Source organism: Mugil cephalus, chromosome 21 (assembly GCF_022458985.1).
Source record: "Mugil cephalus isolate CIBA_MC_2020 chromosome 21, CIBA_Mcephalus_1.1, whole genome shotgun sequence".
Taxonomy (NCBI): Eukaryota; Metazoa; Chordata; class Actinopteri; order Mugiliformes; family Mugilidae; genus Mugil; species Mugil cephalus.
The window spans coordinates 10,919,406-10,946,368 of record NC_061790.1 but is presented as its reverse complement, the minus strand read 5'-3'; the positions used below and the strand labels follow the sequence as shown (position 1 = coordinate 10,946,368).

General features: G+C 44.3%; 1 protein-coding gene across 6 annotated transcripts in view; it reads left to right on the top strand.

Annotated features, from left to right (window-relative positions):
- The window catches only part of eya4 (EYA transcriptional coactivator and phosphatase 4), a 42,272-nt gene that overhangs the window by 11,237 nt on the left and 4,072 nt on the right, over window positions 1–26,963 (top strand). For 3 of the 6 annotated variants that reach the window (XR_007111112.1, XM_047573606.1, XM_047573605.1), the window contains exons 3-18: window positions 10,260–10,309; window positions 12,591–12,712; window positions 15,943–16,026; window positions 16,648–16,725; window positions 17,423–17,489; window positions 17,606–17,748; window positions 18,339–18,476; window positions 18,646–18,728; window positions 19,851–20,025; window positions 21,192–21,328; window positions 21,474–21,557; window positions 24,657–24,746; window positions 24,939–24,997; window positions 25,252–25,412; window positions 26,297–26,411; window positions 26,553–26,674. Coding sequence is in view for 4 of the 6 variants with exons in the window: in XM_047573606.1 (XP_047429562.1) it covers window positions 10,260–10,309; window positions 12,591–12,712; window positions 15,943–16,026; window positions 16,648–16,725; window positions 17,423–17,489; window positions 17,606–17,748; window positions 18,339–18,476; window positions 18,646–18,728; window positions 19,851–20,025; window positions 21,192–21,328; window positions 21,474–21,557; window positions 24,657–24,746; window positions 24,939–24,997; window positions 25,252–25,412; window positions 26,297–26,411; window positions 26,553–26,674 (1,708 nt within the window). In the remaining 2 variants the exon portion in view is untranslated. Of the gene's footprint in view, window positions 1–6,744; window positions 7,127–10,259; window positions 10,310–12,590; window positions 12,713–15,942; window positions 16,027–16,647; window positions 16,726–17,422; window positions 17,490–17,605; window positions 17,749–18,338; window positions 18,477–18,645; window positions 18,729–19,850; window positions 20,026–21,191; window positions 21,329–21,473; window positions 21,558–24,656; window positions 24,747–24,938; window positions 24,998–25,251; window positions 25,413–26,296; window positions 26,412–26,552; window positions 26,675–26,963 lie in introns of those variants that run through there. The other 3 variants (XM_047573608.1, XR_007111113.1, XM_047573607.1) reach the window with 3 other exon arrangements.

Sequence of the window (26,963 nt, the reverse complement as noted above, 5' to 3'; positions counted from 1 at the left end):
AAGCAGGGGGTGCGGTAGCTGTGGTCGGGGCTGGGATGGGGAGTTACAGGATGGTGGTGTTTTGTTTCTTCAGGTCCCTCGGAGCAGCACAGAGGAGCTCTCACTGCTCTAGTCCATTCACATTATTCTCTGTGGAATTATCGAATAAAACTCGTTAAAAGCATTTAAGTGTTTTTCTTTGGTTGTAATCAGAACAAATGCATAGTTTGATTAAACGCTGAATGATGGGATGCTGTAACTCATGCAGGTAGCCAGCCGTGTTGTGAGGCAGACACTTGGTTTCTGATGCTGTGTTTGCACCACTGTTGGCAAAGCAACAGGCAACAAGTCATTTTCAGTAGAAGATGCTACGCGTTTTACGGCGTAACAGATGCGATGGCTACAATTCAGAGTTGAGCTTCGGTTCAGATTGATTCAGCTAAATTCAAATTGCCTCAAGGCACTTGACAGAAAACTTGAAACTTGAGCCTGAAACCCCCAGAGCAATCACAAAGGGTTACAGTGGCAAATGAAAAAGTCCCCTTTAGCAGGAAGAAACCTTGAGCTCTTATGGAGGGACCCATCTGCTTGAGGCTGAGAGGCCTTGAGACTCAAGTCACTGAAAAAATAATGACGCTGTGACCAATCATAGGCATCTGTTGCACCAGTTTTTGTTGTTTTTCTGTCACATTGTGCCAAGCCAAGGCACGAAGCTGTTACTGTTTATAGTTGGAGCAGCTGACAAAAAGCTAGAAAAGATGCTAGCCTGCACATCATTTTCGCTTTCACATGCTTTAAGTTTGTAATAATCTTCTTATCTGACACGTTCTTATGCATAGATTGATCCTTCTCCGTTTTTCTCAATAGGCATTAACTTAAATTACCATTGTTAACAAAGTGTTTCATGGTGAGCAGATACTTGTAATGTTATATCCTATATGCTGCCAGTCGGGACTCATACATCATGCAGCATGGAGATGGGAGTCATGTATTGATCCATGCATGAGTCATTTAGTTGACTGATGATTTGGGACCTGCTGATTTTCAATGAACAGCTTCATCATTTTGTTTAAGGTACGTTACAACAATGTGAAATCGGTTAAATATCTTGTTACACAAAATGTTACTTAAAATATTGCACCTTTAGAGATGTCATACTGAGACACATGTCAGTGTGTCACTCACTTGAGTAAGTAGAGTGATGGCCAGTGCGTGCCTGTGTGTGTGTGTGTGTGTGTGTGTGTGTGTGGTCAGCCATGGACCGGTTTAGGTTTCTCCCAGTTGTTTTTTTAATCACTCTCATCAGATTAGCTGAGCAGGGGCAGTCGAGGCCAAACGCACAATTAACAGCGCAGAACCGGTCCACACACACACACACACACACACATACACACACATCCATCATTGACTTTTCATTTGCCTCCACTGAGTAAAGCTGCATTAAATCGTGTCTATGATCCCCTCACTCCCTGAGACAATGAGGAGCCAAGTCAAATGGCAGACAGGAAGACCACCGGTATGGCGAGTAGGATGGAGAGTAGTCGCTGCTCTCCTCTACTGGGTTTCCTCCCCAAACGTGGATTCACTACGAGTGAAGAATGTATATTTGTTGAGTTGTGGATCCACCTTGCATCCTAAAACGTGTGGCCAGGCCAACTGTGCACACGGCAAGCCTGCTTATTTCAAATGGCGTAGCAGAGCAGCTTGTTTCCAGAACACCTGGCGTAAAAATTAAGCCAAATTTTCCAGAGGTCCTGCTCTGTTTCTCCCACTGTGCTCGGGACTGGAGGCTGCTATGGTGGGAAGCTATGCAATATCCCTCAGCCCTCCTCAGTGATAGTCACTGAGAAGATGCTACAGCCTAATATGTAACTAGCTGCCATATTTTCCTGTAGCTAAAAAGTCCCAGCTAACCCTGCAGAAACCTCCAGGGGATTCCTAGGTCTAATATTTCTGCAGATGTGAGGGGCCGTTACGGTAAACAAGTAACCTGTATATGTGGCAGACAGATGGAAACTTATGTGGCACTGTTGTTGGCATTCAGAGTCCACGTCAGAAATTTGGACCTCAGGCTTCAGCAGTTGATTTTTAGCCATCCTGATTCAGAGCCTGGAAAAGACATTTACTGTTAGTGTCTTTGTTTTATTTGCAATCAAATATATTTCTTGAATGGTTCTGGTTCTTTTTTGCCATTGTTGAAAGTGAAGCAGGAAGTGGAAAGAAAAAGTAACCTGACTGTCACAAAAGACATAGCGCCGACTAGTGTTTGGGTGGTGTTGTTACAGATGGGCGCAAGTATAAAGAGCTCACACTGGCACAGGCTGCGTGCGTAAGTTATGGCGTCTAGGTCCTGAAGAACTCTAAAAGAACCTTTACTTCTCCACCAATAACCACTAATTGATTAACCAGTGCTCCATTTAAGGCCCTACTGCATATTCTAATATTTGCATGTCAAAATGTGAAAAATCCCTGAAATACATTGACTACGGTGAGGGATGCTGCCCATGTTCTGTTGTTGCTGATAGTTATTGTCATCACATTAGTAAAAAGATTCCAATTCACCTCGCCAGATAGGTCGAAGACATTTTAAAGATACTTCGGATTGAAGCTTTCAAATGTACAAAGGGTTTGCAAAGTTGTATTTTGGCTCTGTGCAGCTTCACTTCTGCTTTTGAGTCTTTCAAAGTGCGAGCAACACTAGGCAATTCTTGTTAGCATCGACCAGCAGAGAGACACACATAGCGATGTTTTTGGGAGAGTACCTATTTCACCCAAACACCTCCTCCTCCTCCTCCTCCTCCTTTTCCCTGCTCCACAGACTCACCCTGTTCTTTCCTTTCACTCTCTCGCTTCTTTTTTTTTTTTTTTTTTCTTTTATAGCTTCCTACTACACCTGAAAAAGGGGCATTTTTGAAGGCATAAAGAGAGGGATAGTTTTACACCTCCCCAGGCTGGGGGAACTGAGGTGGTGGTAGAGGAAGGTTGGAGGGAGGAGGCTCGGCACAATGTATTTTACATGAAAGGAAGAGGATAGAGTTACCACACTGATAACCACTCATACAAATGGGGAGAGCTGGGAGCTTTGAGCGGGGGACAGGTAAACGGGTGAGAGTCTGTGCGTGTTTGTGTGTGTGTGTGTGCGAGAGATTTGTGGAGTATAGCTCAAGGTGGCGTTTGTGTCTGTGTGGCGGGTTACATCCTTCATGAGCGCGTCTTGTGGTTGACGGGGACGGTTGGTTGGTCATGTTGCACAGGTCTATGCATGTGTGCGAAGAGATTCTCTCTTTAAAACCCTGTCAGATATACACCAGAGGTCAGCACAGCTAAAATCTTTCCAATCCTGACTTTTTATTATAGTTATTATTTTAGATTGCCATAATAACATCACTGAGTGCATTAAAGGAATAAGTTAAGGGAAAACAAGAGTAAGCGCTTTGTGTTTTTACTGGGAGTTCAGAAGGCCGACACCACTCACACGTCTTCACAAAAGCAGCGGCGAATCAGCTCGGCTTAGCAAGACGACAGGAAACGGAGAAAACTACTAGCCTGGTTAAACCACAACTGCTTGTTTTTACTTGTTGGTTTTTGTACATATGAGAATATAATGAGTGAATTTAAAAGGTTTGGAGAACTGCTTGAGTGTTAGCATTGAATAAAACCAGGTCAACTTTTTTTTGTCTGTTTCCAGCCTTTATGCTAAGATTAGCTCGCTGAGCTTAGTTAAGCTAGGCCGTAGCTTCCTATTTAAAGCACGTACATGAGAGTTGTATTAATCTTTTCATCTAATTCTGAGTAAGAAAGCAAACAGTCACATTTTTCCAGGTGTCAAATAATGATTTTAAGTCAGATTTAATCAATTAGGCATATTTATTAATTATAAAACGATGACAGTGACTTAACTTTTAATTTAAAGGGTGATAGCTTTTGCAAAGCTTTGGATGTCTTTAAACGTGCTTTATAAATAAAAACTGACTTGATTGATGTTCAGAAAAACACAAATAAAACCTAAAGAGAGAAAATATATCTCACCTCAAACAGCCAGATAAAAGACAAAGTGGAGCAGAGTCCGTCCTCATGTGTCTAGCTGTCTAAGGGAAACATAAACTGCCGCCGTTCCACTTGAAGAACCAAGTTTTTCTCAAGGGCCTCTTAAAGGGACGCGAGACACCTTTGTCAGGCACTTTTACATTCCTAAAGTCAACAAAAACCAAAGCAGGGCCCGGTTATCTTGCTGCTTTAATATACTGCCCTCTTCTCTTACCCAGTTCACTGCTCTGATGTGCCTGTGCCACACTACTGTTTTGTTTTTTCTGTCCTTTTTTTTTTTTTTTTTAATGTGTGTGTGTGTGTATTTCATCAGGCGTGTTTTGGGACACCTCCCTTGCTCCCTTCTCCGCTTGCTGTGAAAATATTTCATCGGGGATGTTTTTGGACGACCCCCTCCCGATGGGGTCTTGCCTGGCTAATAATAAAGTGCTTGAGTTGTCAAGCACTTCGGCAACACCCTAATCTGTTCTGACAGCTAGCCCTCCGCGCACGCTCTCAGACGCCAGGCACGCGCACGCACACACGAAACGGCGTGTGTCGGCGTGTAATACACTTTCAAGAGACGCTTGCCCTGATGCATGCACGCAGGTCCGCACACAGTCTATCAATCAAGGTGTTTATTGGCGTCGGGGATGAATGCCGCGGGACGGGGCCGCGTGCTGTCACCGCGGTGGCCAAGCTAAAGGTGGCTCGGTGCACAGTTGGAGACAGTGGCCCTGTTCCAAATTGGTCTCTGGGCCTGCACACATTCAATATCCCCTCTCGGCTATTTTCTGTTGCCTTGTAAGTGTACAGTAACATTCAAGCTGCTCCGGGTGTTGTTAAAGGATCAGTTCACCCAACGTAAAAAGCCTCACTCCACTACAGCAGCATGCAGACATGAAGATATTTTTGGGTTAATGATCGGGGTTTTTAGATCTGTAGTAACACATCAGTGTATTTTAATTCGCAGCACACGGTGTTTAACATCTTAACTCCAACCAAATGTTAAACTGCTCTAGTTACAACCGTTGCTGCCAGATGGAGCTGATGGTTTCCAGCAAAAAAAAGCTGTTCAAAAAAACCACTTAAAAACACAATCAAAGCCACCCAAATAGTAGATTGATATTTTGTTTAGTACTGCAACCGCCGAGATTTCTTATACCAGCGTAGCTTGTCATCGAAAACCAATGCAGTCGGAGCGTGGAAATCAGCGAGCAACAAATTGCAGCGGACGGCAACCACAGCTACTCCCATCTAGCTACTACGAAGCCATACGGTGACGTAGTCCACTTGTAGGCCAATGGCGTGCCTTCTTTACTATTTAGAAAGATGCAGCTCCAACATCTGCATTTTCCTCTTTGCCCAAGCAGGGCACATTGAGCACGCTCACACACAAGCACACACGGTCTCGGACGGAGTAAACGCTCTTTGACTTTGTTTTAAATAAACATTAAAAAGAAATTAATTTGGGGAAAAAACAAACAAACACAAAAACCCATCCCAAATTAAGTCCGCCTGCCCAACTCTATTTTTCCCCGCAAAGTAAAACTCAGAGTTGCCTGATTGAATTCTAATTGGGCGTGAAACCGCCTGATCTGGAAACACTGGCTGCAGCCATTTAACAACACAAACAATGGTGATTATTGACTGTGGGGATTGTTCAACTGAATGCACGGGCAGACTTCTTGAAAATAAGGTTTTCAACATCCAGCTCCATCTGTACGAGATGCGTTCAGTTGAATGGGGCGAGCAAGTTGGTGTTTTTTCTGCCTCCCTCCAGTATAGTTTCCGAAGCACCTAAGAAAGAATCCATTGGTTATTACACAAAACACATTTAGGCCTTCATTTCATGTCACCGGAAATAAGATGTCCAAAATGTTAATGTAAGAGACACATATCTCTAAATGTTGCTGAATAAAACCAAACATATGTGCGTAGCTAGATGTCACGTTGTGTCAGAAAAAAAGGGTGAATCCCGGCCTGGTTCTGACACGGCTATGAGCGGGCTATCGTTCGTGCGCATGAATCCCGCGTACAAGTGTGTGTGTATAGGTGTGTTACTGCCCAGATAACGCCTCGGTGACCACAGCGAAAGAGTGCCATCTTCAGACCGAGGCAGCTGGGAGACCTTGTGGTGCGTTCGCGTCTCGATCCGGTTTCACTCATCCCACCCTCCCGCTCGGCCACGCTCGCCGTACGACACACATGTGCGGGCCGTGTGGTTCCAATTAACACAGATTGAAAGTGTGTGTGCTCAGGTGTACACGAGAGTGTGGTGCGGGGTGAGATGGGGGAGGGTGTGTGTGTGTTTGTGTGAGTAAGGGTTTTGGGGGTCAGCTGCACGGTGTGAAGTTTATGATCTGGCCTGTACTTTCTACCGCGCAGTGAGACTCTGACAGTGTTTCCACATTCGCGTCTCCGTTTACGGTCTCAGCTTCATGGAAGCGTAAAGCGGGACTTAAATCACACAGATGGATGTTTTTGATTTGGGTGGGGGGGCGGGGGGCTCGGACTTAGCTGTATTTTTAGAGACGATCTATTTGCGAACGTGCGTTTGCGTCTATATTAAGAGTGGTCCTACACGCAAAAAATAAAAGACATTTGAAAAGTCCTGGCTTTAAAGCTTAAGCGAGTCTGTAATGAGTGACAGCTGAGAGAGAGAGAGAGAGAGAGAGAGAGAGGGGAGGAGAAGAGAAAAAGAGGGGGAGGAGGCAGAGGAGGAGGGAAACAGGACGAGTGAAATGTTCCCCATTACCGGAGTCGGGGAAGACAGGAGCTGTGCATGGATTGACCTCAGAGACAGGGAGGAACTGAGAGGCGTAGTTCGTGTAGTTTATGTCTCCTTTTTTTTCATGTTTGCTCGGAGTGAACGAGAGAGACGCAAAGACAACGGGCAAAAGAATGCATTTTCTCCCCTAGAGCCACCTGGAGTACGCAGTGAGAGGCAGGTAGAGAGGGACGAGGAGCGTGTGTGTGTGTGTGTGTGTTCCAGTGAGTGTGTGTGTGTGTGTGTGTGTGTGTGTGTGTGTGTGTGTGTCTGAGGGGAAGCTGGCGGATCGTACAGCCCTGTAATGCTTTGTGGACGTATAGGAACTGACTGACCTGATTACACCCTGAGGTAAGTAAGAGCCAAGCGTGTTTCTGAAAATGTGTCTCAAAATAATGCCGAGGTTACCATTTTATGTAAAACTAGAATAATACTTCTACTTCCTGTATTTTGGAATTAATAAATGTGTGGGGGCGAAATTTGATATTTGGTGTGCGGGATATCGTTATTTTAGGTGAATGGGCGTACGAGTCGGGGCATCAGGAGGCTGTGGTTACGGCAACGTTGTTGCTGTGATGAAATGATGAAAAATGCAATTTTTGGTTTAATTCATTTACGCGATGACTACATTTCAACAACAGCTTTACATGAAATTAAATGAATTTATTTTTCTTGTGCATCACGTTTGATAAATTTGAATCATCACTATCTGATATTCTACATTTTCCTTCTTTATTCAAGATATTCGAGGTTTAATTATGGGAGGTCATCCTCTACCAATTATTTTATTTTTTAACCCCCAATACTTAAATTTTATGACATTTTTTAAGCAACTGTTGCAAGCGATTATTCGACAATTCTTTTATTTTTATTTTTTTAAATTTATGTCTGTAAATTAAAAAGCTCTTCCTCGCGTAACAGATTTTCTTAAAGCCATTGTATACCGATTGTGTCTGTGTGTGTGCAGCTCTGTGCACGGTATCGGATGTCCCATTGCAGATGGGTTGGGTTATTACCAGAAACACAGCACTATTCTTTTTTCACTCTCCCCCTTTCTACCACTTTTCTCTTCCTGTGGAGCGTTTTTCGCTGTTTGAAAGAAACAATAACACAACTTAAAAAAACAAAAAAAAAAACAAACAAAAAATAAAAGTTAATTCTTCAAGGAGCTTGTTAAAGGAACAATGAAACGCAGCTCGGACCAGGACTGAGGCTGCTTCTGCCTTTTCTCCGACTCACATTCACTTAATATTGTCTTTTGAGCTCATATTTGGCCTCGCGCTCTTATTACATTTATTAGAGGATCAATATGTTACGTAGTAACAACACACACATAGCAGTGTATTATTCCTTTAAATAAACCATTGTTATTAGTGCTAATTACCCGTGGTACCTGTATATATCCCTGAGGGAGTTCCCGGGCCGGGTGGCTAGTGTTCCAGGCCGGTCACTCGGCCAACCAGGTCAGAGGTCACCTATTTATGTGGCTCAGGTGACACAAATTGGTTCTTCAGGCATTGTGGTCACCTAACAAGGCACTTAGAGGTGCTTTGTTTTATTGTTAGAGATGAACGTTTGGTGTTTTGCAGCAAGATACACAAGAGGAGGAAGAATATTTAGATGTAGGTCAGGTTTTATTTGTAGCTTTATTGCTGCATGTCGCGACATTTTCATCAGTTTTTTTCCCGGTCTTGACCGGATCATCAACATGGCCGTCACAGTGACTTGATAAATAGCTGCTTAACAAGTGAAAAAATAATCAACTGAAAATGTGTAAGAAAAAAATAAAAAAATAATAATAATTTGTTTTTAAAAAAAATGGAGAAAGAGCTGAGTAAAATAAAATGACGGAAGTGTTTTGGATGTGAAACGTGTACTTTTGATAGAAACAAAAGATAAAACCGATCAGATACCGAGATGTGAGGCCGAGACAGCGGTCCGCGACTGAGGGAAAGCGTACGCCGCGATAAAAGCTTTCCAGGATCAAAGCCTGCGTGTGTTTGTGTTTGCACAGATCGTGTCGAGACAGAAACAGCCGGGGCTTTGCTTCTCCGTCGATGCGTGTGTGTGTGTGCGTACGTGCACATGCGGGCCGTGTACACGCTCGCCTTTGCTCGCGCCGTGTGCCTTACATGTGAATTGCAGTTTCTCACGGCCACGCTGCCGGTGTCGTGACTGACAGCCTTGTTAAATTTCAGCAAAGCATGAAACGTGACATGAAAGTGGCCTGTGTGTATGTGACCGTGTGCGCGTACGCATGTGTGTGTGTGTGTGTAAAGTGATCCATACGAGGGCACCGGCTGACCTTTGAACCCCGTCTTAAACAGCTAAGTGCTGCTTCTTATTCGCTCTCAGCGGGATCGTCTAATCAGAACCATAACTGCACAACGCAGTCCTCTATACACAAAAACCCACACAGAGAAGTCCTAGTTTCCAAATAGCTGGAGTTTAGCTTCTGCTTAGCGAAGCATTTTTTTCTCCGCATACTTACCTGTGATTGCGATAATGTGCAAATGACTTGAATATATGCTGCCTGGGAGAAACTGGCTGTGTGTGTGTGTGTGTGTTTGTAAGGCCATGTATGCGTGTGTGTGTGTTTGGCACCCCACACGTGCCCTACACCTCGACAGTGTGTTGACACAGTGATTATAGGGCAGCTGGTACACATTGGCCCTCGCTCCGCCCTGCATTTACTGTTCTAATTAGTTCCTGTTCCAAATAAGAGGGAGGAATTTTAATAGAGAACCACTGGTCTGCCGTGTTGCCCCGCATACCCTCACATTCACACACACACACACACGGTAACGCACATAAAACCAGTCTGTGTTTGAGTGCGGTGGAAGGGCACTGAGGCTCAAGTGTGTTTCCTTGATTTTTTTTTTTTTTTTTTTAAGTCTACCAAAGTCAAAAAGAAAAAAAAGAAAAAGTTCCACCAGCACCCAGTGACTGACACGACCAAATGTCCCGGTTACCCCCCAAAGTCAAGGCGCAATTTAGTGGGCGCGTTGACCTGTTTAGCGGTGAAGAGTGAACCCTGCGCTGTGACCTAACATGACCCCGTGCGACCTTTCAACTCTTAACGGGCTGAGCCCAGGATGGAGTAGGGTCAACAAGGGAAAGTTAATATCTGTCACTTAGATGCCAGTTAGCGCTTATGTCACGACGGCGGCTACAGCCACCGACACCGGGTCTCTTGTTTGTTATGAGTTTGCCGTTTTAGTAGCATTAAAAAACACAAAGTCAAACTTGAAGCATATTTTCTATTTACTGTCAAGCAATTCAAGTACTTGTGCGTAGAAAGTAGTCCTTTGTTGTTATTCACAACAGTTCCTGATGCTAATATAATCTGCCTGATTCATAAACACTGTTTTATGAGGGTGGTTTATGACATGCTGGTTCTTAAGAGCTGAATGCGTGTAATACGTGTGTGTGCGTGCATGTGTGTGTGTGTGTGTTTAATTCCTCTCTCCTGGTTTCTCTGCAGGTGAAGAAATCACACAGTGAATCTCATGTTCCAGACCCTTCAGACGTCAGGTACGTTCATACGTGTCCGTCCGCAAAGAAAAATTTGTTGTTTGTTGTTTTTTTTCATGTCTGTGTGTGTGTGTGTGCCCTGGTTCTCTGGTCATGGTGCAGAGAGGTGAGGTTTCACTGCAGTTGTGAGCTGTGGTGAGGTCATCAGCACTTCCCCAAGACCCCTGTGTACGAAAAACCACACACACACACACACACGCACACACAGAAGAAGAAAAGTTATACTGATTCAATCGAAAGGAGCGTGCTGTACGCACTTATTAAGCACAGAGTTCTGAAAGGAACAAGGAGAGAAAAACAGTTGTGGTAAAAAAAAAAACATGCGAGATCTCAAGAAATCATTACGCGAAAGAGATTTGAAGGGGACACTCGAGTGTATACAGTAAAACAACTTACTCTGACAGACCTACTTGAAGTCGTTAGCAGCCAGCTACAGTGCTCACGGCGGCTTCACGGGTCCTGATGCAAATGCAGAGAACGCTGGCTGCACGTGAGGCGAGAGGATGCACTAATTGTTTAAGACATTTTTTTTTTTTTTGCAAAATGTTTTTCACAAATGTGCATCCTTTTCTTTTCAGTTTTTTTTTTTTTTTTTAAACTGCACATGCACACTGCCATGTTCCTTCTGAGGCTCTTTAATTCAGAGCTGAAAGCATCGAGTCACTGGATTGGTCAAGCAAGAGAAAAATAAGGAGCAGCTACACACGTAACAGATTAATCATTTTCAAGCAAAATGTTAAAAATATATAATTTAAATGAGCTGAATGCAGCTACTCATACATGCTGCCTTTCACATTCAAAGGTGTCAAGATGTTTTGTTTTTAAAACATTTGACGGTGAAAACTTTTGAAAATTAAAATGATCCCACTCAAAAAAACTACCGCTATTCGGTGCACACGTTGTGCTTCAGCAATACGCGGCGTAGCCGTTCGACGAGCAGACATAATGTGAAAAGCAGAAAGGAGTTTATGAAACACCAACTCCTGCCATCGCCTCCCGAGAGGAGCGAAACGGAGGGAAAAGAGGAAAGAAAAAAAATGGACAAGGAGGGGAGACAATCATTTCCTGCTGCTGAAAGACAAAAGAAAAGGAGGGATGATGAATTTTTAGCACGTGTTAGGTCCTTGATCCCGCCTGCAATAACACTTTGTTGGTGTCGAAAGAGTGGTCAAAATACTTCGGGGATCAGAAATACTTTAGAGTTGACTTAGAGTGTTTGTCTTCGGTGCGCTCTCTGTTTTCCACCCCGTAGCTGTGTCTTTCTCATCTGCTGAGAGTTATATGTTTATACCTGTCAGTCCGCCTGTGGGTTGCAGTCGTGCGTGGCGATGCTATCTGCCCATAGCATTGAGAAGGCGAGCCTCCAGACCGCCTCGCACACGTGCGCACGTACGTACACACACACATAGGAGCGGCCCGCACTCGTTTAATTCCCGTTTCCATCTCTGTCATTCCGCGCTTTGATGTCACGCACAACAGCACAAGTGTGACCGACCTGCGGGAAGCATGACTCAACGCTAAACTATGCCTCCCGCCAAATGACATGTCAAACTGTGAGTTTGCGGCAGCAGCGATGAGGAGTCATGAGCAAGTGTTTTATGTTGGTTTTCTTACTGTGCACAAGCATGGAAATTTATTAAAAACACTTACACCTCTCCCCTGTTCCCCTGAGAGGGCAGTTGTTGCCATGATGACAACCGACAGGGATCCAAATAACAATGATATACTAAAGCAGACTTTTATTGTTCCATAAATGTGTATCTTTATCCAGTTCATGTGTTTATTTACTTTTACTTCCAACTCTCCCTGCACGCACGCACACACACACACACTCTCGCACAGACACTCTCACTTTACCACCTTGTGTGCTGGTTTGTCCCAGTCATGCATGTGGAACACATTGTAAAACTAAAGCATGCTGGCAGGCTGCGGGTTGGTATTGGAGCCCAGAAATGTATACACACAGACACACATACACGCACACAACCACTCTATAAAAGAGCCAGCAGGCCCACAGACAATGTCTAGCGCCTCTGAACACATGCTCATATAAGCTAACTGGTGCTGAGAGGCATGAAGTTTACGACTCTGTGTATGTGTGTGCGTGTGCGATATCCCAGTGTGGATACACTCTATGTCACTAAAAGTGTTCAGTGGGATCTTAGCGTAATATATGGAAGGGCTAGATTCCCAGCTGTGAGAGCATATTACTGTTGATCCGCGTCTCATTCAGAAAATCGCCGTTCATTTGCCTCTCTCCTCCTCTTCCTCCCTCTGCTAGGTCTATGGAAATGCAGGACCTAGCCAGTCCTCATAACCGCGTGGGAGGTGGGGATTCAACGGGCTCCAAGCTGGACAAGAACAACCTCGGCAGCCCCTCCATCACCACCAATGGAACAGGAGGTGAGGAGGCAGGCCAGCGGTGGCGCAGTAGCGAACGGACGGTTGCGTCTGTGGTAGCTTTAAGGGACGTGCGCGCTAGGACGCGCAGCGATGTGGCGAGCAAATTCTTTGATAGGAAGAAAAACCTTTGGTGACTTAAAGGGAGTGAGGTTGACCCAAACACTACAATATCCACCGCAAAGAACCACCGTCCACGCTGAAACTAGGTGCAGAAGCAAGACGAGCTAGATCAGTCTATTCACTAATGAGATTTTTATGCTTAAACAGTACATAGGCAATCCAAGAATATCCACTAGCAATGAAAATGTCAACTCCAAAGTGGTGGTCGCTGTTACGATCACTTTATATGTGGATGAGGCCTTCGTCAACAAAGCACAGTTTCACCTACTTTTTACCCAATTCTGTTTTTTTTTTTTTTTTTTTTTTATTCAATAATTCTAAACTGACCTGAAGAGGCACTGTGCCCGTTTCCACATGAAAGGAATATCAACATTTTGGGAATTACACATTTTCATTCTCACTATCAGCTCCAAAAGTTTAACAAGCTAATGAGCCCGTAACACAACGTAGGAAACGCGGAAACTGATATCAGCATTTTCTACAGACATATACAAATACAAAGGCCGTCTCTAAATTAGAATACATTTACTTTCCGTCTAGCGAAAACTAAACTTCCACGGCCTCTGCCAATCCTGAAAATGTCAGCAAACACGCCGACTCGTGAACTGAGAGCAGCAGCAGAAAACAGCTAGCTTGGCTCCGTCCAAAGCCAACACGACGCCTCCAAGAAAAGTATTGTATGCATTTAAACAGATATGATTTTAGTGAGTTTTAAAATGTGCTGATTGGTTGATTTGGTTAACTTTGGACGGAGACAGGCTGGTCTCCAGAGTGGTATTAATCTCCCCATCTAACTCACAGCAAGGCAGCACATGTGCATGTTTGCCAAAGTCTTTCCAACTATTCCATTAAGTGCTGTGCAGATCAATCATCATCAGAAATGAGAAGTCAGAACAGCAGAGTCACTGTCTGTCACGTTCTGCTGCGGCTCCAGGCCCAGACTACTGCTAGAATTTAATGATGTGTTATTTCTTAAAATCAATTAGAAATTATGCAAAGTCCAAACACCTCCATTGGATTTACTTTCTAGTTGCTGTTAGTTTGGGAATAGACGCGCTCACAGCATTTGATGAGGCTGAATGCGAACGCACCGAAGTTCACGTTATGCAAAAGCATTTGACGAGTGTAATGTAACGAAATGTGTTGCAAAATCATCAGTCAGAAAGACTTTTTTGAGGAATTTATAGACGGAAGGGGACGCGCAAGCGCACACACACACACACATCCACGCTGGCATGAGTACTTGAGTAAACCGCTGGAGAATGTGTGTAAACACACGGCGAAGCACTTCTGCTCTCCTCCGCTAACCACTTGGCAAAGTGTACGTTCATGTGTGTGTGTGTCGGTGTGTGTGTGTGTGTGTGCGCGCGAGCACAAGCCTAAAATCCCACTGGAAACTATTTCCTCTACAAGAGCATTAAAGCATCACTGCTCTCTTAGATGTCAACACCAGCGAGCCCTCTCCTCTTTTTCTTCCCCGTGTCTCTCTTTTCCTTTACCCTCTGTCTGTTTTCTCTTTCCTTCTTCTCATCTCCTTTCTTCTGTCACCCTTGATCTCCCCCTCTCTAATTCCCTGTCCCCTGGAATCATTCTTGACAGGGCAGTTTGATGTAATAGCCCTGTATGTAGTGCTTTTTTTTTTCTTTCTAAGGGCAATCCTTTGATCCGCTGCTGAGTTAACGGGCAGTGGAAACCACTTTTAATAGTCATGTAATGGAAAAAGTGAGATGCCGCATTTTAGTCAACTTGATGTGTCGACGAACACACGGTCACAAAAATAGCCTTGCTGAGAGAGGAGCAACGGCCAGACCATATTAGAGCACATTAAATCATTTTTGATGAGCTCACAGTTAATGGTTTATGCAGACAGACTACACACACGCAGCCAAAACAAACTACATACCCAGCATTCCCCTCACCTGACATCAGCCAACGCTCGGGCCTGCAGGCCATCTCCATAGCAACTCATTTGTCTTCATTACAGCTTGTCCTGTGGGTTGTATTGCTCCCTTAAGGGATTAATGAAGTTGTCCCGAATTAGATGGAGTTCTCAGATGGTTGCCGATGATGAGTTTTAATCGTGTTCGCAGAGAAGTAACTGAAAAACAGCGTGTAGGAGGTAGGATGTTATGGTGGTTAACAGATGTGTTCGCTTCTGAGAGACTGTGATCATGCGGCAATGGATTAGCTGTTAGCTTACAGAAATGGCTCAGCGTTTTGGCAAGGACACTTTTTGCGCAGACTGAAGCGCATGAGAAAATAAACTCATTGTTGTCTGGTAAAGCGGTTACCATTGTTTAAGACATGCAGCCGGTGACTATTTTCATGTGAGAGTGGTAAAGAAATCTGCGCAGCTTCCCTCAAGTCTACGGGGCATTTTATTTCATATAATTGTTATTCGCCCTCACGGCCCTCAGCGACGTAGCTGTTTTGAACAGAGTGGCTGTAAACATCCCTTTCAGACGGTTTAATTTAGTGACATCATGTCGAGCGCTGCTGAAGCTTTTAGCCCCTAACTTCTCCTGGAAGATAAGAAAAGGCAACTGTTTGCTAACAAATTCACAAATTTCGGCTTTATCAGATGATTATGGGTTAGCGTTGGTGTTGCAGGTTGCTTCCACCACCGCCAGTGATTTTAAAAAAATGTTTGCAAAGATCCTCAGTTGTCCGGGTCGCGGTACATCTAAAAAAAACAAAAAACAAAACAAAACAAAGGCAACTGGAATCATTTTGGAGGGAAAAACGTCTCACTCCCATGCACTCCTTGAGTCTGGGAAACCACTAATTATGGAAAAAAGGGTACATCTTAAGGTTAACATAAAAAACATCCTCTAATGACTAGTCATAATGACAGATGACTTCTGGGTTGGCCTTGGCGTATCTTGTGTGTGTGTTATTAACCCTTTCAATACCCTGGAAAGAAAGCACAGAAAGCAGGGAATGGCAAAATTGTAAAAGCACAAATTCACAAATACCTTTTATAATACGAGTGTCTATGATCAGCACCATGTGACTCCATTTATATATATATACGTGAGACCTGCATCTGGATCTGGATCTCAGCCGTGCCACATCCTCACCAACCTCCCACCTTGCTTGCACCCCTATAGGTGAAAGCATGACCGTTCTAAACACGGCTGATTGGCTGCTGGGCTGCAGCAGCCCGCCCCCTGCCCCTGGCTCCAAGGACTATGGTACAGAGGTGCATGTGTGTGAATCAGAGAACAGAATTCTTAAGGTCTTGCATTAAATGCAAAAGGGATGGCTTTCTATACTTTAACCTGGTCACTGATTTTTTTTTTTTTTATTATTATCATTATTTTTAAAATTTTTATTTCCTTTTTTTTTTTTTTTGGACTGCCAGAATTGCTGTGATTGGTTTTCATTTGCTGTGCAGTGTTCTCTGCTTTTTGGATCCCTTTGGGAATTTATCACAGCGTGTGTGTGGAGTTCTTACAAATTTACGGGGTTCCCACCAGTTAAAGAAAATAATGAATGAAACACATGATGAATTTGCAGGGGAAGTCAGCAAATATCAAGGGATGTTTTTTTTTTTTTTTTTTTTTTTTCAAAGGGTCACTTTGCATGAGAAATGACTTTAACAAACTATGGAGGAATAAAGACCTGAAAGCCATAGTGTCACAGTGCAGTTATAGATTTTCAATGGGAACCCTGCACACAACATTGTGTTTGCATACTGAAGCTGCATGGTAGTTTTACTCCAGTAACGTTTTCTTTATATGTGTGTGTGTGTGTCATACGCAACGCCTTCACTGTCTTAACCTCACAGCCCTCCTCTCCCTCTCTCCTTTAAGTGAAAACAGAGCCCATGAACAACAGCGATACAGTCACTACGACAGGCGACACAGCACTGGACACATACGCAGGCTCAGGTAAAGCTCACAACCGCGGACGCAGATGCGCGTGCTGATAAGCACCGTCTCCTCAGCTGCACGGCGAGGAGATATTTCAAAAATGTACCGTCAGCTCTGCCTCGCTCCGTTTTCTCTGACTCGCAAAAGTCACACAAACACCGTCATCCATCTCGGCTCAGCGGTAAGCCCGCTGAAAGCTTTAATCCGCTGAAGCATTGCCTGCCCTTGGATTGCATCATCAAAGGCTGGCACAGGGATGACACAGAGGGAGAGACATTTTTACACTTGCCTTTTTTTTTTTTTTTAGACTCTCACACAGCGCCGCTGCAAAACACACGCACACACACACACAAAGCCGTTACGGAAAAAAAGAGTGAGGGCTTAGAAGCAGCGGGGTGTTTGTCAGTACTGAGCTCTGACATCTCAATGACCACAAACAGACATTGTGTTTTACTAGGAGGCCCGCTGCAAGGGCTGCGTGGACTGCACAGCTCTCTAAAGGGAGATCTTGGCTCCTCTCCATTCAAAATGCTTCAAATTATGTTTACTGGAAAGGCATTTCAGCTGAACTGAGCTTGAGGCCTTGAATTGCGCCGTCCACGAGTGGTTTTGTTAAATGTCAAAGAAAACAGAAGATTTGAGTTGACACCGTCTTTTTTTTTTGTTGTTGTTGTTGTTGCTGTTTGTTTGTTTTTGATTATTGTAATGTTTCCAGTGATCACGAGCAGCGGGTACAGCCCTCGTTCGGCCCATCAGTACTCCCCTCCCCTCTACCCGTCGAAGTAAGTCCCGCACGAAAGCTGGAGCAGCTTTGTCTGCGCGCGCCTTTACGCGTCTGCACGTCAGCATACACCTCCTACACACCTACCTCACATCTGTGGCTCTTTCCCTCCTCCAGGCCTTATCCTCACATCCTCTCCACGCCGGCGGCGCCTCCCATGCCGACGTACGCCGGCCAGCCTCAGTTCAGCAGCATGCAGCAATCAACCGTCTATACTGCTTACTCCCAGACAGGGCAGGCCTACGGGCTGTCCACCTACGGTACCAACAAACACACTCACACATCCACAGTTCGCAGAACTCGGGCATTTACGGAGTGATAAAACAAAGACTTTTGGAAACGTCGACGAGTCTGTTTAAATTCGAAAGCCCCGGGGTTGCGCTTCAGTCCGGACAGATTTTTGGAAGTCGTGCACAAAGTTTTTAAGAGGGTCTCGTACATGCATGTACACGCAGCACTTAAAAAAAAGGCTGAAGGAAAAAGAAGCATTTCTTCATTTCTTGTGCCAAAGAACTGAAAAAACATATAACATAACTACATGCTTAGCGAACAATGTGCACCCAAAATCTCTAAAAGATGTCATAGCACAGTAAAAGCCTCAGTAAGCCTAAGCAGAAACTGAGCGTGTTACTTATGAATGCACTTTACTCATATTATATTGAGGGGGAAATGAAATATTTCCACCCATACAAAGCACGACATCGTGGGACAGCCGGCAAAATGGACAATGGAAACATTTTTTAATCGATCGTAAAAGCCTGAAAATCTGCAGTTTTAATGACTTTTAATCATTGCTGATGTTGTAACTTGCAGAATTTATACTGTTTTTTTTTTTTTTTTCTTGTCACAGACCTCGGTCTGATGCTTCCAGGCATTAAAGCGGAGCCAGCCCAGAGTCAGTCTCCTCTGCAGACAGGCCTCAGCTACAGCCCTGGCTTCACCACGCCTCAGCCCGGACAGACTGCCTACTCACCCTACCAGATGCCAGGTCCGTTCACAAAGCAGCTAAGGAAACAACTGCTTCGCCCGTCATCTCGAGAAATACAAGCATGCATTCATCCGATTTTAAAAGAATTCAGAAAAATATATAATAACGTTTTTCTGTCTTACCTCTCTCGAGTCCTTTTCCTAACTGTTCTCGTCCGTCTTCTCCCCAGGTTCCAGTTTCACTCCTTCCTCAGGCCTCTACGCCACCAACAACTCAGTGTCCAACCCCGCCAACTACACTGCCACACAGCAGGTATGCGGGGCGCATGCAACACTCATCCATCCATTTCAAACCTTGACCGTTCACAATCACAAAGCCCATTTCCTATGATGGCTCCTGCCAGATCAGATCGAACCACGCTAATGTGTTTGTTCTTCGCGGTCAAGCAAATGTCATTTCCCTCATTACGCTGGCCCAAATCGAAGATCGTAGAAGTGGTTTTGCAGTCACGCTCCCACGCAACTTTCCTCGTTCAGGCTAGCTTTAATAGTAATAAACTCTGATTACACTGCAACCTTGCGACAGGGAAAAACTTGGGAGAGAAACAGACAATTAGTCTTTGTGAAAGACTGTTTTGTTCAAAATATTTCTCTATGTCCATATGATGAATGGCATTGTGGTAGTAAAATGCTTAAAGGGGGATTTTAATGTCTCGCTATGATAGATGTGGCTGTTTACAGGAAGAAAGTCAAGGTTTGGCCCGTGTGGGTGGATTACGGGGGGATATGGTGTGCGCTTGTGTGTGTGCTTGTATTACTCACGTTGCGGGGACATAAATCTGTTTAAGCAGTCACACTGTGGGGACCCCGCTTCAATTCGGGGACAGAAAAGCAACAAGTAAAAGATTCAGATTTTAGACTCAGTTTAGAGTCTCGGTTGAAGTTGAAGTTCGGTGTTTAGATACACAGGTAGTAGTCATGGTTAGGGTAATTCTCTAGCAAATGAATGTTAGTCAATGTAATGTTCTCAGAAGTGATGGACGTGACCGCATGAGTTTACCGGGAAAGGAGGCAGCAAGCGAGAAACAAAAAAAAAAAAAAAGAAAAAAGAAGGAGGGGATAGGAGTCAGATAGAGAGCAAATCTGTGTGTGTGCACGCATTCATGTGGTGTGCTGCAGTTTTTAAGGACTTCTGGAGATGGATGTAGTGACAGGTTTAGAGAGCCAACTCATAAAAGCACCCATCTCCACTGGGTCAGTAAAAAGCAGCAACACAAGGCTTTAATTGCTTTGGGGATAAATATATATATATATATATAAAAAACAGAACGGAGGGGATAAAAGATTAGAGAAATGAGAGGGTACGCTTGTAAAATCTGCCCTCAGAAGTGAGCCTGAACCTTACCATGGTATGTCCGTGTGTTATTTCCTGCAGGAATACCCCTCATATACAACGTTTGGCCAAAACCAGTACGCCCAGTATTATTCCACGTCCCCGTACGGGCCGTATATGACCTCCAACAATGTGGACGGCACGGGCTCCACGGCGGCCTACCAACTGCAAGACCCCACCCCCGCCATGACCGGGCAAGCTGCTGAACTTCACCCAGGTTTGTGTAAACAAGGAGGATGCTGCGCTGAATGAAACAATCAAATTAGCAACACTCCAGTCTCAGCTTCACAAATATGCAACTAAACGTAAGGCCTTTTTTTTTTTTTTTTTTTTTTTTGCCGTGTCTAATTGTGGTTATGTAATCATGTTTCCTTTACAAAAAAAAAATACCACAGTTTGGGCTTGGGAGTTCAAAATGGTCTTTTTAGCCATGATGAAGCACAGGAAGCAACTTCAGACTGTAGCTATAGTTACCTGGCATCAAGCTCACTAATTGGAGAGTCTGTGTTTACATTAACCTCGGAGACTTTGATTAGAGAAGAGTTATGTTATATATTGCACTTTTGCAGACGGGCTCGAGCAAGAGGAGAAAACAGTACCCGTGTGTACAGAAACACAGCCTCGCAGTCAACTGTTCCGTTTTCTTATTTTTCTTCCGTTTGTCTTGGCTGTAACTCAGGAAGCCTGATTAAAGGAGCTTATCATTCTTCCTGTCACTGGCACTTTTCCTCTCGCTGCGTTTCTCGCTCGTTTCTCTTTTCTCCCGCAGTTACGGTTGGTGTCTGTTTTTTTGTCACTCGCGCACTGTTTGTGTCTTTATCCTCCCCCTCTCCTTCGCTTTCTCTGCCTTTCTCCCTGATTGAGACATAACAATATGAGAGCCGAAGCCTGAAGTCTGGTTCTAGTTACGCCGCAGCGGTGGGAGCATGTGGCAAGAGGAGGGCGTGCGCGTGTGTGCAAGAATGTGTGTATGTGTGCGTTCGGCTTAGCGTGCCTGCTCATGAATGCTCCTGCGGAATATTGTGTGTATTTTATCTTTGCCGGGTGTAATTTATTGCATTTTCCCCCTTCTCTGTTAAATTTGTACATGTTATCATGAATCAGCCAGAATTCCAATGGTACTTTTGTATAGGTTCCCTGGTAGCCTTTAATTTGATCTGTCAATTACCTTGAATTATTAAACAAGACAGCTTATTACTGTACCAAGCATGAATTATGGCTTTTCCTGAAGTGGATACAACTCCGGAGCACCTGCGGGTTCACCTCAAACCGCATCATTACTGTTGCCGTAATGGAGTGAATGTAGTTTGTGATTGCTTGCACAGTCATTTGATCACTTGTAAATTTCAAATGTCTCAATTACGTGTTTGCGTACACTCTTAGGGGACTTTGATACAGTGCAGAGCCCGTCCACGCCCATTAAAGAGCTGGACGACAGAGCCTGCCGGAGTGGGGGGTCCAAGTCTCGGGGCAGGGGCCGCAAAAACAACCCCTCCCCTCCGCCCGACAGCGACCTGGAGGTGAGTCGCCGATCTCATCCGCGCAGCTGCTCATCGTAGCCCGAAGGAGCAGGCGACAAGACGCAGACAGAGATCGCTTGTCCGTTTAAGGTTTCCAAAAAACGAAATCCTCATTTTCTCTGTCTTTGTTTTGTTGTCTCGGCAGAGGGTGTTCGTGTGGGACCTGGATGAGACAATCATCGTCTTCCATTCTCTGCTCACGGGCTCCTACGCACAGAAATATGGCAAGGTAAGGCACTGTTTTCACAGTGTCTATAGAGACGGAGTGCCTGTTGGAAAGCCAGGCACACTGGAGTGGAAAACTGCCGCATCAACAAAGAGCACAATATGTCCAAAACATTAACCAAATGCCAATAGCAAGATAAAAACACAAAATATTTCTATGTTATGTTCTATGTTAGCACAATATATGACCACGAGCTACTAAAGTTAGTTAAGGCACTTGAAAATATAATAACAGCAAAGCTTTCTGATTTACATTCCACTATAAAGCAAGGCGTCCACTGTAGCCCAACTAGATTAAAATTGACATTTGGATGTTTCACTTACCGGTGACAAAATGTTTGCAGCTTATGAAGGCAGCACTGTTTTCACATTCTTCTTGCCGACACCTTATTGCTTTCATCCAAATTTTTCTCTTTAAAGGCCCAGTCTTTCGGTTTGGAAGCTCGCATAAACTTCTTTACCTGGCCGACCACGGGCATTTTTCATGTTTTTCCGCCAGAAGGTTTAACAAGCACAGAGGCACCTTATAAAAAGTCAAGGGTGTAATTATAATTGTAATTGGATCTCTGTGTGTAATTGTTCCGACTTGCTCTGGTTCGGTTTATATACCCATGCCCGTGTTGTGCTGCTTCTGTTTGACAAAGTAGAGTCTAATTTGATTTAGAGCTCTTGAACCTACACACCTTGGTCAATAGCCACTTTATAGCTGAAGCATCATAGCTTAAAGGGGTATGACTCCACTCCAGGAGTCTGGAGAGGTGATACATCACCTTATTACCAACTGACCGAAGGACTGGAAATAGAGGAGGGGTTTTTCCTCCACAAAATGTTACTGACCTGTTGCTGTCCAGCCAATAAAAGGTACATAAAAAAAGAAACATACTTTTTGACCCCAAATTTGTCTGTTGGCTACCACTGCTAAAGAACTGTGGACAGCATTCTTTATTGAAAATACTTCTACTTATGAAACAAATTCATCAAGTTAATAACTACTGTCCCAAACGTTCATCTTTTCCTAAACAGTTAAACATCAGGAAACAATAAGTCACCAAAGAAAAGCTAGTAAACATGCTAATGCAACATCATCTATCAACCAGACATGATTTCAGATATGCCTAAGTACCCCACTCGTACTTTCATTTCACCTTTTTTTTCCGTAAACAGAATGAGCGCACACCGTGAATCATTTTCTCTTTACTCTCCAGATTGCGAATACTACATCAACTACTCACAGGAATTACACGGTCAATTTGCGATGATGATCACATGCATTGTAAAACGAGTCTTTAAATGTAGCCATTAATATTTGTCAACGCTTTCATTAGTCGAATCATGACTTAATGTGCTAATTTCTTACTCGCACTGATGTTTATTCCAGTTTTTCTCTGTGAACTTATTTGGTGGTCTCGCCTCCTCGCGCAGTGGCCGCACTGTTTATAGTTCCCTTTATTTTAATAGTTCTTGGCTCCGGTCTGGGATCATCCTATGCGGCCAAGGCTACGGATTTTTATTGGGTGATGTCGTTTCCTGTGGGCACCGGAGTAGCCACCAGCCTGCCTGTGCGGGTTCTGCATCCCCAAAATCCCTTCTGATATTCCCGTCTGGCAGCCGAACAAAAGCTGGCACGGCGCGCACTCAGCTTGGAACCGGGCTCGCACCGAGCCGTAGGAGCCCAGGCGTTTTACAGATAGGGTTTGCGGGCACCGACGTGCTTCCTGGTTGCTCTGCAGTTGTGGAATTTAATGTTTGGCAATTGGGATTTAATGGGTATAAGAAAGGCCCCGGTGTGTTGTAAATCACTGTGTGTGTGTGTGTGTGTGTGTGAGAGAGAGGGAGAGAACACATGTGCCCTTGTGGTTAATTCAGCGTGGTTTATGTTGTATTTACCGCAGGGGAACACCGAATACGAATTTCTGTCCTGCCTTTCAAACAAACAATGGATGCTTTCAATGACGACAAGATAAAGACGACAAGATACACTCGTAAATATCCGCCTGAGGAATATTCGCCCGAGCATTTTTCACCTCATTTTCTGCTGCCGTCTTTGAGAAATATAGTGGCAGCTGCGTCTGTTCACACCTCGCCCAAAATAGTGTTTACGCTTTTGACATGGAAACCACAGGACCTGAGCGCACCCTCTGGTCTGGCTTTGAGGGTATAACTGCCTCAAACGACGAATGCACACACAGGCATCTTCACCGCGGGGGACACGTTACCCATCGTCATTTCTCGCTTATCGCGGTCGGGGATAATGCACACGTCATCGCGGGGTGTTGAGTTTCAGGGCAACAGCAGAGATGGAGAAACTGGGCCAAAGTAATATTTGCTATTCCTTGTGATTGATTGAACTTGACAAAAAGAAAACGAAAAGCCACTGCGCCGCAACTCTCTTTTGGCTGGCAGACAACATAATCATTGCCTGAGAGACAAACTCAAGTGGCTCTCGTGTCGGTGACTGACGGGGAAGCGGGAAAAAGAATTCAGCCCGAATCGCTGCTATCACTATTAGCAACTATTCTGGAGCGCCTGAGGCGTCTCACATCTTTCACACTCAGGAATTCTCTCTTTTCCATGTCTGCGCACAGACTCTCTCACTTTCACTCTCCTTCCTGTTAGTTCCTTTCTATTCTGGTCGTCTGACAGCGTCAGCGAATCGTGCGGCAGGCTGTCGACCCTCGCTGACCTATCACAGATGATGGTTTTTGCAGCTGAGCCCCGGGCTGGCAGGGCAGGCTGCGTTCTCCCAAACACACACACACGCACGCACAAACCATTCACATACCACCCTTTGAGGGTGCCTACACTTTGGAATACACACAACGAAGAGACACACACTTCCTCACAACCCCCCCCACCCACCAACTTAAAGAATGTTGATGGGACAGAACAAGTGCAACCTGTCTGTCAGCATCTGCTGTGATGAGTGGAACGTACCAATTCTGCAAATAGGGGAGGAGGGCTAGGGTGTGAATTGTGATTATTATTTTTTTTTTTTTTTAAAGTGTGAAAACTTGTTTTTCAGGGGTGCCGGGGCAATTGATTGTTTAGCTGTTGTTGTCATGTGTTGTGATGTCTTGATGATGTCATCTTCCTCTTCTGCTAGGACCCTCCGATGGCAGTAACACTGGGTCTGAGGATGGAAGAAATGATCTTCAACTTGGCCGACACACATTTATTCTTTAATGACCTGGAGGTGAGACACAAGTATCAGACTCACCCGCACACATACACACAAAAAAAGTGTATTTGAATCTTTTTCACAGGCAACAACAAAGCATTTAAAGGTGTCTTGGAGTCAGGCTGCCATTCAGTGGAATATTACTACTGCCCTCTAGCGGTTCACGGTGACATAACATCATAAATGATCTTGTGTGTTTCTTTACAGGAATGTGATCAGGTACATATTGACGATGTGTCATCAGACGACAACGGCCAGGACTTAAGGTGATTATTCTATGTTTCACAAATTTGTACAGATGTCTGTTGGTATTTTTAGAATTGTGCTGGTGTTGCTAAAACGTACATAAAACAAGAACGATGTCGTATTTTGTGTCTGCATTTCAAATATAATACTGTGTTGCATCCGTACAAATGAAAGTTGCCACCTGTGTTCATGGTACTGAATAACGCACAATAACCCGTCTTTTTGTTCTACCAGAGCAGATTTTTCAAATAAAACATATCATTATTATTGACAGTACTTACAGTTTTGCAACTGATGGCTTCCATGCAGCTGCAACCAGCGCCAACCTGTGCCTGGCTACGGGCGTCCGCGGCGGCGTTGACTGGATGAGGAAACTGGCCTTCCGCTACCGACGAGTCAAAGAGTTGTATAGCACGTACAAAAACAATGTGGGGGGTAAGCCAATCAGAGCTGAGTTCACTGGCAGAGGGAGGCTCTGTGTGGTGAAGTTCTGCTTAGTTGAGGTGTGCAGTTATTTTTAAAGCTACAATGCGGAACTTTTGTCTCCCGCTCCAGGCTTCAGCCTACAGTCATTCCTTATTTTCAGTGGTCTCCAATGAGGACATTAGTGCCTATCTGCAGTCGTCCTTTCAATCGATCACTTTCTTTTTTGGACTCCGACGCTTCCTCTGAAGTTACAGTTTTATCTGGGACATCAGAAACTAGAATCGGATGCTGCCTATGTTCGGTTTCAGTCTTCGTGACCGTGAGAATTCGGAGGGTCACGGTTGTAACTCTGCTGTGCGCTACTCTGTCTCCATCTTGACAGTTGCTGGTTAACGTAAAAAAAAAACGCATTGGCGCTGCTGATGCACCAGTACCAGGTGAAATACAGAGATTCACCAGGTTCTCATCAGCGTATTGAGTCTCGTGTCTCGCGTGACCTCATTTGGAAAGGGCTCGGATGTAACGGACACTCATTTATATTTAAAAGTCCCGCACTATAGCTTTAATGATCTGTCTGGAAAGATTCATGTACCTACAGAATGAGCTTCTGCCTTGTCCATATGTTACAGATTCCGTTCAGAAGATATAATACTATATTAAATATATCTGATATACATTTTATGAAAGTGATTTCTCAAAGCTTTTAAGCATATGCATTGTTTTGACCAATTCCTGATATTTTTAATAGTTTTTATTGTGATTGTGACTCCTTCTGAAATGTAGACTATAAATTTAAGAAGGGCAGTTTAATTACCCCAAATAAATTGCATAATGCAGGTTTACAGTTTGTAAACTCCTCGTAGGTTAATAAGTGAGTGGCTGGTCTGTTTCAGGTCTGCTGGGTCCTGCCAAGAGAGACGCCTGGCTGCAGCTCAGAGCAGAGGTGGAGGCTCTGACCGACTCCTGGCTCACCCACGCGCTCAAGTCCCTGTCCATCATCAGCTCCAGGTGCCACTCTATGTCAACTCGCAGAGGCCGCGATTCCCTCCAGTCTGTAAATGACAGAGAGAGTCAACTAATTCATCGTCATCACCAAAGCGAATTTGTTCACTTGCTTCTTTTGTTGTCTTTGTCTCCATGTTTGCACAGGAGTAACTGTGTAAATGTGTTGGTGACCACAACGCAGCTCATACCAGCGCTGGCTAAAGTTCTCTTATATAGTCTGGGGTCGGTTTTCCCTGTCGAGAACATTTACAGTGCAACGAAAATAGGTAAGACACAAACACAAGAGCGCTCTCTGTGAATTCTAAGCAATGACCTAGTTCTAATAGAAATAATACAGTATAATGTGGAGGAGCTGTCTACATAATTTATTGAATATCTGTGGTTTAAATGTTTCCAGTATTTGTGTGACTGCGCTTTAAATTCAGGTTAAACAGAAGCACACAGTTATCCTCAGCCATGTACTGCAGCTTTTCCATTCACTTCATATATGAAGACATTAAAGTCGCTACACATTCAACTGAAGCGTTAATTCACAGCTCCTTTTAATTACTATGT